Source organism: Plectropomus leopardus, chromosome 2, assembly GCF_008729295.1.
Source record: "Plectropomus leopardus isolate mb chromosome 2, YSFRI_Pleo_2.0, whole genome shotgun sequence".
Classification (NCBI taxonomy): domain Eukaryota; kingdom Metazoa; phylum Chordata; class Actinopteri; order Perciformes; family Serranidae; genus Plectropomus; species Plectropomus leopardus.
In genome coordinates, this window is record NC_056464.1 from 10487908 (window position 1) to 10502735 (window position 14828).

General features: G+C 39.1%; 1 protein-coding gene across 1 annotated transcript; it reads right to left on the minus strand.

Moving 5' to 3' along the window:
• Nucleotides 1–1298: 1298 nt before the first annotated feature.
• On the minus strand, nucleotides 1299–13022 carry npepl1 (aminopeptidase like 1). Its single transcript, XM_042508587.1, has 12 exons — nucleotides 12804–13022; nucleotides 10373–10558; nucleotides 9650–9820; nucleotides 9423–9512; nucleotides 9232–9313; nucleotides 8485–8627; nucleotides 6988–7065; nucleotides 6781–6881; nucleotides 6548–6671; nucleotides 6182–6358; nucleotides 5203–5313; nucleotides 1299–2296 (listed from the first exon to the last, which is right to left on the minus strand). The coding sequence occupies exons 1-12, from the start codon at nucleotides 12951–12953 to the stop codon at nucleotides 2138–2140; spliced, it is 1572 nt and encodes a 523-aa protein (XP_042364521.1). The 5' UTR covers nucleotides 12954–13022; the 3' UTR covers nucleotides 1299–2137.
• Nucleotides 13023–14828: the final 1806 nt, after the last annotated feature.

The following is a 14828-nucleotide window of genomic DNA, read 5'->3' on the forward strand; positions in this document are numbered from 1 at the left end:
GCCAATAAAATGTAAGAATTAAAAAGTACAAAGAAAGTGTCAGCATGGGAGGAACGTTTACTTTGTAAAAACCCAGGGAGCTATTTTTATTTAAATTTTCTAAAAAAAAAAAAAGTTGCTGGGAACTTTCTGTATATGATGTTTAAAAGTTTCAGTATTTATATTTATTGTAAATGTATATTGGTTCCAAACACTGGTTACTGGCCTCATTAACTACTAATAATCAGTATCAATCCTAAAAAAAAAAAAAGAAACACATCGGTAAACCCCTACAGAGTTGCAGTCATAAAACTGGACTGCTGTCTTTATTGTGATTTCTGCTGGTGAAAAACTGTTCTTTTGTGATAAGCTATAATATAGATTTTTTTTAAACCCTAAGTGTGGAACATTGAGCTGTCTTAAAACACTATAATGATCATCATGCAGCTGTCATAAAGCTCTCACAGTTGCCATATTATTTAGGTTTGATGCTAGCTGGCTGCTTTGGGGTCTTTTAACTAATGAAATATTGATGTTGATTAGTGGACTAATATAAGATCTCAGCAGAACTGTGTTACAAAAAAACCTCCTAATGACAAAACCATAGCATGATGTTGTGCAAGATCATGATAGTTAACTAAGACTGAACTAAGACAAGGTGTGAGAAAAACATGTTAACTGAAATAAAAACTGGACTTTAGAAAAAAAGAAAACAAAACTAACAATGTTGTGTACTTACAATACGTACCAAAGAAAAATACAGAATATTCAGCAAATGTCTTTAGTCTTAGTCAATTTGGTCAAATTTGTCAACACAGCAAGCATGAGGAGGTATTGATGTATGATGTCTGTTGAGACTGGATCTACATGGCTTAGTCAGTCGCCTCAACAAAATGCTGTGTTTGTATTGTATTACAGATTCTGAACATCTTAAATATTGCCCTTAAAAATTACCATCCGTAGTATTAATTTTTGAAATAATAATAATAATAATAATAATAATAATAACAAAACATTTAAAAACAATAAAAACTAAATTGAAACAAGCACATGCACTCTAGGAACTACCTGCAACTTAACTGAATTGGAACAAAAAAAAATAATGAGAAAAATAAATAAATATACAAAACTATATTAACTGATATTGTGTGACACCATAAACTACTAGATTTAATTTTAGGTGGCATGAAACTTTAGCATCTTCCTGAACTCTAACTACATCTCTCAGCAGACAGATTTCTCCAACAAGCTAGCATGTGGACTCTGATTTTAAAATTGTGTCAGCATTTTTTGTATTTTACGTCAGATCCACAGAGAAGTCAGATGGCACCCACTTTATTGAGGGACAATTTGATTGTCACAAGGCCGAAGAAACATCATACTTGTGCTGGAATCAGTCGAATACTTACAGTTAACATCTTGTATGTGTATTTTGTGCTGACAAAGCATATGTGGCACAGACTGTCAATTACTCATCTGTCATGGTTGCGAAACAGTTAAATACCGCAATGAGCACTCCCTCCTGAGTTTGGTCCAGAGATCACACAATCCAACTATACACAGGGTGAGTACAAAGTGCAGTGGTTGCCAAAAACGCTAGCTTTGCTGATCCTGACCCAGTATTTTTTAACAAAGACAACATTTACGCAACAATCCTTGATTTGCATTAAAGTATTATGCGGCGGGTATTTAAGAAACAAGCATTTATGAGGTAAAACTTTTAACTTGTCATTAAACGTAATGACAATGTAAAATATGAACATTTACAAAGAAGCACTGCTGAAAAAACAAAGACTTGTTAATTAATGTGCCATTAAGATTAACCACCTTTTTTTAAATTTCAGATTTCGTATTAATCTATAAATCTTCATAAAGGGCAACGGAAAGAAGGAGAGGCTACAGAGGTGATCAAGTGCCGAGTCATGAGGACAAATGAGGGCCCGTGTTTCATCACGTATAACACACTTTATGATTTACTGATGATTGACTGTTTTATTCAGTGAAATTTAATCAAACACAGGACATAGAATCACAGTTTAAAATGTTTTAAGTCTAACTGGATGAGCACTTTTTTCAACATTTCAGTGTGTGAGGCAGTGGAGCGGTCAAGGTTGGGAGTAAACCGTTGTGTGCGTGTGTGTGTGTGTGTCTGTATGTTCTACACCAGTCTTCGTCTCTTGCAGTCACGCTCCATCTGGTCCTCAGACATGTTGGTGGAGGCACCCAGAGGAGACACTTGGTTCAGCATGGAGTCATCTGACGCCTGACCAAACAGGGCCATTAGCAAAGCAACGCCAAATCCTGTGGCACGCTCTCCCTGCAGGGACACAAAATAATATAAAATACAAAGGTCAGATTCCAGCGTTGTTGCCGTAAACCTACCCTGCAGTTATCTTTCTTCCGCTATCCCCGAAGTTCTCTTTTTCAGTTAATGTTACTGAAACATGATACCTTGTTCATTGTACAACGCATTTCATTTCTGAGACAAAAGCAATGAACTGTTGAGAAGAATACACATATGCTGCAGTTTTAGTACAGTTTAAGTGACTATCAGCCAAATTTTTATGAGCTGCATCACAAGACCAGGACAGAGAGAGAACAGTTCCTTTATATTTTTGGCACGAAACATTGGCACAATCCTGACACACCTACACACACATGAACATTTCAATTAAAAGAATGCACGATGAGCAGGTGTAATGGAGAACTAGTCTCAACTAGTAACATCAGCTGCATTTGCCTCCTTTCAAAGCAGTGACGAGTTTCATAATGCACAAGGAAACAAACAGCCAAATAAACTTCTCCACAGAAAGAGTTTGTGTTTTGGTAGATATTACTGGCTCAACAGGTTTCTGTACAACATGGAAATTATATCTGCCTAAAATGACAGAAGTCTCTGTCTCTGTTTGGATGAACAGTTGTTGTGAAAATCGATGGACAAACAACTTCACACTTGGCAAGTGTTTTGCTAAGGAACCAGGAAACGCAGTGTCAACTGCGAGCTCTTTGAATCCACAGAAAATATCTATTAGTAGTGCCTTATGAGCAAACTGTCTACTGCGGAGGACTCCTATAAACTGTTACACTGCCAAACAGCATGCTGGGTACAGCTCGCTCTCCGTCACTTGCTACAGTACATTCATGAACAGATTAAGAAAGACAAAACGGACACTTTTCAGTATCAACAACGAAACTTTAAGAATTAACTCTTTTTTTCTGGGAAATGACATATACTCTGAAGGATGCACAGTGTCAGTGTGAAGCTGTTTGGATGAGCGATTCTCGAGAAAGCTGCAAGCAGCAATACAGGAGGCCAAGTAATCAGCCAGTTTTAAACAGGCACTGCACCAGTTAAACATCAAGTCTGAAAATCAGGTGAACTAGTCTTTAAGTAAATTTTAAAATACTTCTTGTACAAACCAAGTTGTGTGGATTTTACCCTCCATCTCTTACACTGAAATTACATAAAGAACAGGTCTTATAATGGCTAATATTAGGCTCAGACAGTATCACTGTATTATTGCAAACCAGGGTATTTAGAAATATTATATATGAATAGAACGATTTTCAAAACTGTAGTGCACAGCACTGACCACCAGAGGTCATTCTCTCTACTGGTGGAAGAGGCAGCTGGGAAAGATGGAGAGTGGTGGAGTTAAGGCATGGATGTATAAAGAGACCTGGATACAGGGATAAACACTCATTCTTATGACAACTGCTCAGTGGCACATAAAGCCAAAATATTTCAGCTGCTTCGTATAAAATCACCAAGGTGATCCAGGTTTTACTGGCACTACTTTCACACTGTGCGGCCCATAGAGCAGACTAACTAGACATGGTGGTCGAGCTCAACCAAGCCGCTGACTTCCACCAGTCAAACAGCAAACTTGCGGTTTAGCACTTTGCTGATTGGAATGAAGATACAAATGTTTAATCATGCAGCCTCTTCTAGACTTTACAAATTTATCGGACTGAATGGATCAAATACTAATAGTAAAACAAGTCAGTGGTTGCAGTGGTTGTGGTGCTCAAAAAAACGTATCCACTGATTTACAGACATCTCTTTCACCATGCAAGTCAATGGAAAAAAGTCTTTTTGGCCCACAGGGCACTGCGTGACAGACTCTGGAAATTGCAGTACCATTGTTTGGCAACAATAAAAACTGTCTTCAAAGCTCTGAGATCTTCCTGGGGACCTGGGCTTAAGTTATAGGACTTAACAGATAAGAGCAACAGCAAGGAGCACATATTATTTTTACATCTAACTCATGAATTAAAGGTTTATTTTGACAAAAAACAGAGCTGTTGATTGTTGGAGCAGTGGAAAGACTAATTAACACGGTGTAGGTATAAAAACATTATCTTTTTGTAACATTTAGTGAGTTTAGTAGAATATAAAAGCCAAAAGAGCTTGTGGAATGTAGAGATCTCGGCACTCGATTGGAAAGAAAAAGACAAACAAACAAAGAACCCCCCCCCCAGGCCTTGCCAGTATGAACAGGATAATTACAGCATGATTACAATGGGAAAAACCTGTTTCAGCATTCATGATGGCACCTGACTTCTTTTAAGACACACCTGAAAAACTGTGGGCCTATTCTTTAATGATCAACATCAGCTTTAATCAAAAACAAGAGAACATGTGATGCTTCATAGCGGTGTTCTCACTTCCCCACAGAATCTGCTGACTCTCTTCTTTCAGGTTACTGACTCAATAAAACCACAAGAACATTTTCCACAGCTGATATGCATATGGATATGCAATAATTCATGTACTGCTGATACAGATTACTTTGTACCATTACAAACTATTAATTTACTTTGTGATGAAGAAATATTTAGTTCAGAAAATCCTTGGCTGGAGGTTTATATCAGAAGTTGGGTTTTATGATCCTGAAGAGCTTGTGTCTATGTCCACTGAAGCAATGATTAAAACAGCACAGAATTCCAGCTGCTCAAGTGATTTGTGGTCTGAATAAGTATAATTTCTGCTGCCAAATTTGTAAGTCTGTAAAAATGGCAAACTCCTGTTCTACTCCTGTGCACTATTCAGCTTAATAATAGTCTCGTAGAGCCAGTTGTAGGTAGCTGAAAACAATCACACACCCAATAAAACTTTCCATTCACTAGGTGTGATCATAACCTGATTCACTCCAGGTTAAACTTCAGAGAACTAAGTGATTGCACAACATCTGTTGGCACAGCAAATCACTGGTTACTTACAGCATGGACAGGAGAGGCGATATCAACATGGACCCAGACACCAGGCCAATCGAAGCCCAAGTGGGAACCAATGAAGAGGCCAGCGCAGGAGCTCTGGGCATTCTCGCGGTCCTGTCAAAACAAGAGAAGGACGATAAACATCAGCAACCCCCAAAAATAAATAACAACATCAGTCATCAAACTAATATTGTAATTGAAAATTTGAAATACTTCCTAATCTATGTACTAATGACACATTTCAACTGAACAGTATGGCACACCTCTGCTCAGCTCCATTCGCCCTCCTGTTAGCAAAAGCTGTGGACAGTACCTGGTACTTTCTTTGGTACCACCTCTGTCGAGGTTCCAAGGGAGCTGAGCTGAGACTAGAAGGTGGATTCAAACACTGCAAACCAGTGACTGGTTGAGGTAATTGTTAATAGCGTGTCATGGGATATCCTGCACAATGCCGCAGATTTTAAATGATCAATAGCGACTACAATTTTTTAAATTCACTTGGCCCTTAGTTAAAAAAAAAATCGTAGCCAACAAAACTGCGCCATACAACTGACAATTAACAAAGTGCAAACACTCCTCTGTTTGGCTGCTGATGAAAGAATTCAGCAAGTGTCATGTTGAAGATGATGCCATGTAAAGTTTCACAGGACATTATTTAGGCAATCAGCTGAGAATCCTACCGACACAAATCTTTGTTGATTTAAGCTTTAAGCTGGACCAACCAACCAGTGAAAGCCTGTACTGATGTTTAATGAACCAAGCACAATGTGCAAAAGATAAGGGGAGATGCAGCTACAGTGAGCTCCAATTACACTGAAAAATGCCTTAAAAAGTGTCAGTAATACCTTTGTAGAGTATTTTTTGAGTACATAATTTTGATTTTTTTAAATGCTTTCAACTGTCAAACATGTCAGATTTCCATGCCCTTTGTCACGCCTTTTTTAAGCATTTGGTTTTAATGATTTTTTTTTTTGTTACGTACTGCCACAGAGTTCTTCATATCAGCCATGGCAGAGGTGAACTCGCTGAAGTGCAGCTCGGGACAGTAGACCAGGGGATGAGCAAGATCTCCGCTGCTGCGGCCGGCGCGCACACACGCAACCTCCCACTGCTCACTGTTAGTCATCACAGCTGCATGGTACTTCCCTGTAGAGATCCCCTGGACAACAAAAACAAAAAGGTTACTGGTCCAACCTGTTAGGATTATTTGCTGGTTTCAGTCTCCTCAGGTGTTACCAGTGTTTTGAGTTTTGTTTTTATCTTCTAACTTGTGTTCGAGGTTGAAAATGCTCCGGTTCACACTTTCTGTGGAAGGTTTAAAAACAGCGTCTAAGAGGTTATCGCCTACCTGTGCCCCCGTCAGTGTGGCCATATCCAGAATAATATCAGCTGACAGGTCTTTGCTGGCGTACACCACTCCATCAGCCAACACTAGCCTGCCCTCTGCATCAGTGTTATTGATCTCCACTGTCCTTGAGAAAAAAAAACACACCGATTATTTTCTGGGTGCAGTCATACTGTGACAACACAGACAAATATAAATCAGGTAATCTGACACGTAATTATTTAAGTGACACTCACTTTCCAGAGTAAAGAGTGTGGATATCATCAGGTCTTGTGGCTGTGGGTCCAACTGCATTCTCTGCGAGGCAAAACACTGCGTGGAGGTTATCCTTAAAGCCCTGGAGCAAACAGAGGAGAGAGTCTGATAAAAACAACTCAGCAGCAGAGACACAGAGCAGGCCAGAACAGCTGTGACAGCTGCTGAGGGATAATCCAAAAGCTCACCTGTTTGATAGTAGCTCTGAAAGCTCCCAAAATGGCAGCAGCTCCACCACAGTCTCTCTTCATCCCTGGCATTGTGGTCTAGAAAAAGACAACATATTTACATGTGATGAAACATGATTTCATCTGCGATGTGATGACATGCTAATGTTGCACCTCTACCATGCAGGACAGCGACCCATCAGTTCAAACTGGTGTATGCAACAGCAAAAAACATGTGAATGGATTACTGCGAATAGGCTTAGAGCTTAACAGATCAGGGTGTCACAGAGTGCAACTTCGACTATCACTAAGACGACTGCAGAGTTCAGTTTCCTGAAGGCAGCTGTGTGAAAGGTGTTCAGAGAAAAGGCCAAAACACTTTGTAAAAGTGTTTCCTTTGTTGTGGTTTTCGCTGTAATATTAGTCCAGTCCACATGATCACAACAAACATCAAACTGTGAGGTACAGCAACACATTTTGAAGCACACGTTATGCACTTTTGTCTGTTAGCATGCAACAGACTACCATCCAGATGAATATAGTAACAGTTAAGTACACATAATACAGCATGATCTCGTGACCTAATGCATAGTGCGAGTGTGATAAACAGATTAAACAGAGTATGGCTGTTTTACAACTTGACAAACTGTAACTGCAAACTGTAACAAATTTTAATTTCTTCTAAACTGCATATGTACATCAAGACATCAGTCGAGAGAAATTCCCACACACCTGCAGTCTGAAATCAGATTTGTTATTTTTTTGTTTTATACTATTAGTGCAAAGAGCTGAATTATAAGAATGCAATGCAGTTTTAATCAATTTAACTAGATGACTACTCGAGGTGTTTCCTGCAAAGAGGAATATTTGGCGGCCCTTAAAGAGGTTTTAGCCAGTGGCAAAGGAAAGTCCCCATCGCCAAAATAATAAGAACTGAGAATAAAAATAGCAATCCAAATCCTCTCTAAGTGTGTTTAACAGCAACTTATCCAGGAGAACTAAATCTTAAACACAACATCTTTGACTCTTAGCAGTCAACCCTCTTGTCATCCACAGAAGCTATGTTTTACACATGTTGCTGTCACTGGATAGGCCAGCTAAGCTGCATTGCGTGGTCTGAATGCTCTGTTGTAAAGCTAGCACTAAAAGGAGAGACAACCTACTGTGATTTCTCACAAATTAAAGGCTCTTGCTAACTTATTTCTGGGTTTTGGGACATTCTATTTCCAGTAGGTGAAAACATGTCTGATACAACAATCACCCTTTTTTGTGCATCAGTATACATGTGAAAAGGCAATTTCAGAAGGAATTCATATGTGAACTCAGCGAGAGCTAGTAGAGCTTAAGAGTCGATCGGGCTGTTATATGTAGTCACCCCCAAAAGGCTCAGTCTGAGTCAGGAAAAAACACTGAAGTACTGTAGTGATATTGCCAGTACATTAGCATAACAGCATTTTTTGTTTCTTTTTATAACGCACAACAGTTACTGTTACTTCTCAAGAGGAAAAACAGGATTACCTTTCCCTTGATGCTGAGTCCTCCAGTGTCATACACAATGCCCTTGCCAACCCATGCAATGGTTTGGGTAGCACCATCTGGTGTGTGGCTCAGGACTGCTAATGCTGGAGGATGCTCTGCTGCCTTGCCAACTCCATAAATACCTGACAGAGTAAAGAAAAAAAGATGGATAAATAATTGGAGCTACCAATGATCAATCAGAGGATTTGTCATCTCTTGGATAAGGACAGATATACATGCTTATCACTCTTTAAAGGCTGAGGTTGAAGGTTGAAGTTTAATATCTATTGTTAAAGAATAAGATACTAGTTTTAACGAAGACGTTGAGGCAAAGTAAAAATAAAATCACCATGAGTTAGAATTTCAGACTGGATGAATGCAAAGGCAATTCAATTTTTTATGATCATTGCGATTGTATTGATTGATGAAGAATAATTTCCAGAATAACATGATAAATAAATGTGTCTCTAGCTATGAAATTTGGAGTCTTTATGTCAAAAGTTGCAAAACATAAGTTACCCAACCCCAGCTGTTGCTGTTCTTTAGCGAAAAATCCACTTTTTGAGCAACAAATCTAAATTAGCTTCAATGCATCCTCCCCGTTTGTTTTAAGTGACTTGTTGCATTTTCAACGACAAAGAAAATTCAGTATAAAAGTTCATATACTGTAAATCAGTTATTCTGCCAGGTGAGCTGTCATAATATGAACTAATCACAGATACAGACGGGCATCTGCAGACAAGTTACCTCCAAAGCCTCTTTGTTTCAGCTCCTCTCCTCGAATAATCACTGGAGTTATTCCCAGTTCAGTTCCCACAGCTTTGATCTCCTGAAAACAGAAATGAATGTCCGTGATGGGGAGGCTGCACCAAAATAATTTGACCATGCAGCTGTGGTGGAGTCAACAGCATTTCCAAAAGAGACACAGTTTCACTTACATCCAAGAAGTGATCTGTATTCATCTCATTGCATGGTGTGTCCACAATCCGAGCTGCCATCCGCACTCCTTGAGCAGCATTAGAGAGACACTGAAAAAAGAAAAAAGCCTTCAGCTACGGCGCACTGTACTCAACGTGAACCACAGTGGTTCAAAAACATGTTATTTTTAAGCAGCGTCTTAAATAAAGGTCCTTAAAATTAGGTGCAAAAAACCACAATGTAATACCTCAAGTTCTGCAGATTCCACAGAAGTGCTCTCTTGGCCAACGATAATAAATTCCACGGTGACGTGTTTCTTCTCAGCCCTGCGTGAAGACGAGGAGCGGCGAGAGAAGATGGGGAAGGCCCTGGCAACGGCACAGGACGACGCAAACACATCTGAACGCTCACACACCATCTGAAGAGGACAGAAACGCTCCTATCAGCCACTTGGTCACACAATTTCCTCTCACTGGTTGACACAGATTTAAGAGCCATGCCATGGGTGTCATAGAAAGATGGTATCCTGAATTAAAGCAGATCTGCTCTGTAGCGGGGATGCACGATAATATAGGCACCTCATTAGTACTGGCCGACATTGGCTTTAAATGAACTTGGAATTGGCCGACATTCAGATATGCAATTAATATCAGCAGGTCATTGGAATCAACCAAGAAAAGCGTTGTATTTCATGTGTCCATCTGTTGGTGGGCCATCAATACAAGATTATACATGCATAATATGATGTTAATTCCAAGAGACTTGATAATCACTAAAATTGAAAAAAGTGGATACATCAATATTGGTATTAGTTATCAGCCAGATATGCTGTTATATTTCAGCATGTCAGATACTGGCAAACAATTCAATATTGAGCATTCATTCTGTAGCAATGAGTGCTCCCTAAAGGAGGTTAGAAAATGAAAATTATACTACAGGCAAGAGCTAATAAAATTCTGAAGATACAGACCACAATGCAGCGGTTGTTCCCCCCAGGCAGGCATGAACGGACCAGACGGGACACAAAGTGGGCAGAGGACTGGCTGTTGTGCCTGCTGACCCGAGACGGAAGGGCAGCCACTGCAGCATGATTGAGGTACAGAGGGCAGCTGTCCGTGGGGTTCGGGTTCAGAGCACTGAGAGCTGCCTGCCAGGTCTGAGAAAACATGAGACAAAACTGACATTTTAGATTCACTATGGAGACAGTGGAGCAAAAACAACTGGTGGTATTTATCATTTATCAAGCACAAAATGTAGTGTATGACATGCAAAATATATATATATTGCAATCATTTGATAAGATATTGCAGTGTAAGTGGTGAATTTAGTGTGACTGGTAATTTTTGCACTTAAGTTATACAGAAAAAAAAAAAATACTGTGATTTTTGCTGGAGTCCCATCCAGACAAGTATGTTCCCTTACATCTGGAATATGATTTGCTGGGGCATCTCTGTAGCACCAAAATGCTTCATTTAAAATGGTATCTAGTGACATATTTCACCTTTATCAAACATTTGAAGCTTCTGCGATTTCAAAATTGTATTTGGCCATATTACAGTTTCGTAATGTTTCGATTAATTGTGCAGCCCAACAAAATTGTCAAGCATTATCTGGTTACAACTTCTCAAATGTGTGGTTTCATGCTTTTCTTTGTCATACGAGTTAGAGATGGACTTTTGATCAGACCATACAAGCAAGTTGAATTTGCCACCTTGGGCTTTGGAAAATTCTGTAAGGTATTTTTTTTAACCGCTGCTGTCAACTGAAAAACTAATTTTAAAAATAATTGGTACATTAATTGATAATGAAAATAATTGATCCTGATTGACTCTGCAGCCATTTGTATCCTTGAAGTGAACTTGTTACACAAGACAGGTCACCTAGTCTGCAGCTACTCCACTGCCATCCAGGACAATGTTTCCATACATGACTTTCACACATGATTAGTGCGTCATTTTTCAAACATCTGGACAAACCAACAACAGGTGGATGTTAAGCTAATATGCAAGTTAAAAATGTGTAATGGATTTTTTTTTAAATAAGAGGGTGCTGTACAACAGTGTCACGATTAGGGAGGACCTTTAGCACCCTGGAAAAATTAGAGTAGGACAAGCAGAACAATAGTGTTGGTTAATCATTGTTGGAGGACACTGAGAAGCTCTGGGACAGACAGAAAACCTTTCCTTGACCTCACAGAGACACTCTCTCAAGTCTCTCTTTATAGACTGGCTGTCACCTTTGCACCACCACAGCTGAGGACTTTGCACAACAGTCTATAGCGCAGTGCTTATGTTTTCATTAGATACTATGAGAGCAGGGTATTTTTGTCCGAGTCTGGTCACTGGACTTGTAAGTGCCACCCTGAAAAAGCTACATAAACAGGATGCCTCCCAGTTTTAGACTTTACATTACTGTCATGGCCATACAATTGTGCCATTATCTATAGAAATGAACTTTTCTCAGAGCCAGGTAATGTGGAAAAGTTCAAAACTCAACTGTCACAGACTATAAAATGTCACATTGTTATGTGACAAGTTACTTTTCTAAACAAATCTTTATTTAGGAACAAACTCTGGCCATTACATCAAGTTGATATACAAACAATACAAATTACCGATTTAGCAAAAACGAAAAAGTTTTGAAAAATCAATCAAAATTTGTAAAATAAAATTAATGAAAGAAAGACTACTAAAATAGTCAGAGGTCTATTCAGAAAAGAATATATTATTGTATTTTTTATATGGATGGCTTGTTTGGTTTTACATTTCACTGCTTTCTTGGAACTTAACGACTAATTCATGAAGACAAGGAAAAGTGATCTGACTTTAATAGGTCTACATCTGTGAATACATAACTTAATGTCATAATAATAAAGCATCATGTCCCCTTTCTTATCCGCCATTAAAACATCAAATTTAATATCATTACATATCAAATTAAGTGCTTGAGGGTCGTGCTCCATTGTTTAATTTTGAAGCTGTTCCCAAAAACTTCTTACATTTTTACATGCAATAAATAAATTACATGACAAGGTAATTAACTGGTGTTGGTTAAGTACTAGTTAAGATCTAAAAACTTTCACTAATGTGGATTTAAGTTGTTGTTGTAGGGCAAGTCAACCCTACAACAATGGTTACTTTTAACAACACTGGCGTTGTAAGTCTGTCTTCCACTGAGTAACAGTAAACTATCTGCAACAAGGCGTAAACACCTCCTTCATTTTTAGAGCTACTTTATAACAAGTTTAACAAGCTAACTTTCAAATTAGCATTATAAGCCTCGGACGAGTTAATGTTAGCTCGATAGCTAATGGTCTTCATTAATTTAGCTAGCGGTGTTAGCTTGAGCTTCCCCAGTTAGCATAGCGCTAACGTTAGCAGTCATTTCAGCCATAGTTTTACCTCTTTGCTAACGGCCGGCTGCAGTTTTCCTTTGACTTGGCTCCAGCCGACTTTCTGCAAGTTGGTCAGCTGTCCGATGATCAGGACAGGCCGATTCTGTGGCTCGGAGTCACCGGCTGAAGCCTTGAACTCCAGCACCACATTCGCCATGTTTGTGAGTAGCCGGAGAGAGACGGAGAGCTGACGGACTGCTGTCGTTCACTGAACAGCCCGGGCCGGTGTCGTGCCAAATACTGATCCTCTGCCAGAAAGTGATCGCCGTCCGCGGATGCGCACGCAGCCTGTTAAAGCTGTATCGCCTAGTATTCACGTCTTCAGCTGCTCTCACATGGATCAAAATTACTGGAGTGATTACAGTTAGTCAAATAAAACCCCCAAGAATTAAATATAGTCATTTTGAGGCAGAGGCAACTTTTAGTGACAAGATAGCAGCTGAAATCACTTTTTTGGCAAGTTGAAAGTTACATTTTATGGGTTGCATTGGTCTTTTAAAAGTATTTACACAGGTAAAAAAGGGACCAAGTGGGCAATAACTTGTCAAATATATTCACTCTGAATGAAATGTAGTCATTTTGAGGCAGAAACAACCTTTCTGTGGCAAGATAGCAGCTGCAATCACTTGCTGGCAAGTTGAAAGTGGCATTTTATTTGTTTCATTGGTCTTTTAAAGGTATTTAAACAGGTAAAAGAGGACTAGGTGAGCTGCTATCTGTCAGATATATTCTCTGTGAATAAAATCAAGTGACAAAAAAGCAGCTGCAGTCATTTTTTGGCAAGTGAGAAATTGCATTTTATGCATCGTATTGACCCTTTAAAGGTATTTACACAGGTTAAAATGAGTGGACCGATTACAATTATTAAAACACAATCCCCAATAATTAAATCTAGTCATTTTGAGGCAGAACAACCTTTCAGTGGTGAGATAGCAGCGACAATCATTTTTTGGCAAGTTGAAAATTGCATTTCATGCATTGCATCTGTCTTTTAAAGATATTTACTCAGGTAAAAGGGGACTGAGTGGACTATTATCTGTCAAATTTATTAAAATTTATTGATGAAATGTAGTCATTTCGAGGCAGAAACAACCTTTCTGTGGGAAGATAACTGCAATCACAAGTTGAAAATGGCATTTTATTCGTTGCATTGGTCTTTTAAAGGTATTTACACAGGTAGAAAGGGACTGGGTGAGCTATAATCTGTCAAATATATCACTATGCCTGAAATCAAGTCTTTTTGAGGTAGAAACAACATGTTAGTGGCAAGATAGGAGCTGCAATCATTTTTTGGCAGGTTTTTATGAGTTGTATTGGCTCCTCAAGGTATTTCAACAGGTAAAAGGAGGTAAAATGGCCTGGAGTGGTTATGATCTCGGGCACTGAGCAAGTAACATAATGCAGAATAATAGCAAATAACACCTTTATTGTTACAGTACCCATCCATAAAGTATAAGAGACTACTTTCGAAATGTAAACAAGATATTAGACACATTAAACACATACAAACAACGGGAACAACAATATTGTTTATAATCGCGTAAATTTCATTTCAACTATAAATCGCAAACACGTGAAAATTGGGTTTCAAGAAACATTAAAGTTTGACAAAGACATGTCTATGCCCTTACCACGGGCATAAAGTTATGTGTATTTACATGCTCCTACAGAGCAGCTGTAGATGTGATTACTGGGCGATATAGCTTTAACAGGCTGTGCGCGCTCCCGCGGACGGTAATCTGTTCTAGCAGACGATCACTTTTTTGGCACTACACCGGCGACGGCAGCCGGGAGTGGACAAAAAGGTTTTATTTATGGAGGCTGTCAGTAATCAGTGACCAGCATCTAGCGGCGACCAGCAGGAACTGCATGAAGAAATCAATTCAGCGATCCCTGAGGATCAGCTGGTACATCTGTAACTATCATCTGAGCGTGCATTAAGAGGAGTTTGAGTTTGTTGGAAATATTCACACGCGTAATAATATTAATAAATTTGTCACAGTATTTCTAAATGTCAGACACTGAATGCCAG

Excerpts from the sequence above, each read along its gene's own strand:
- npepl1 (XM_042508587.1), bottom strand. The coding sequence starts at position 12,953 with ATGGCGAATGTGGTGCTGGAGTTCAAGGCTTCAGCCGGTGACTCCGAG. Across the intron at positions 8,628-9,231 it reads GAAACAAAGAGGCTTTGGAG|GTATTTATGGAGTTGGCAAG; the intron begins GTAACTTGTCTG and ends TTACTCTGTCAG. Across the intron at positions 2,297-5,202 it reads TCGCCTCTCCTGTCCATGCT|GGAGAGCGTGCCACAGGATT; the intron begins GTAAGTAACCAG and ends GTGTCCCTGCAG.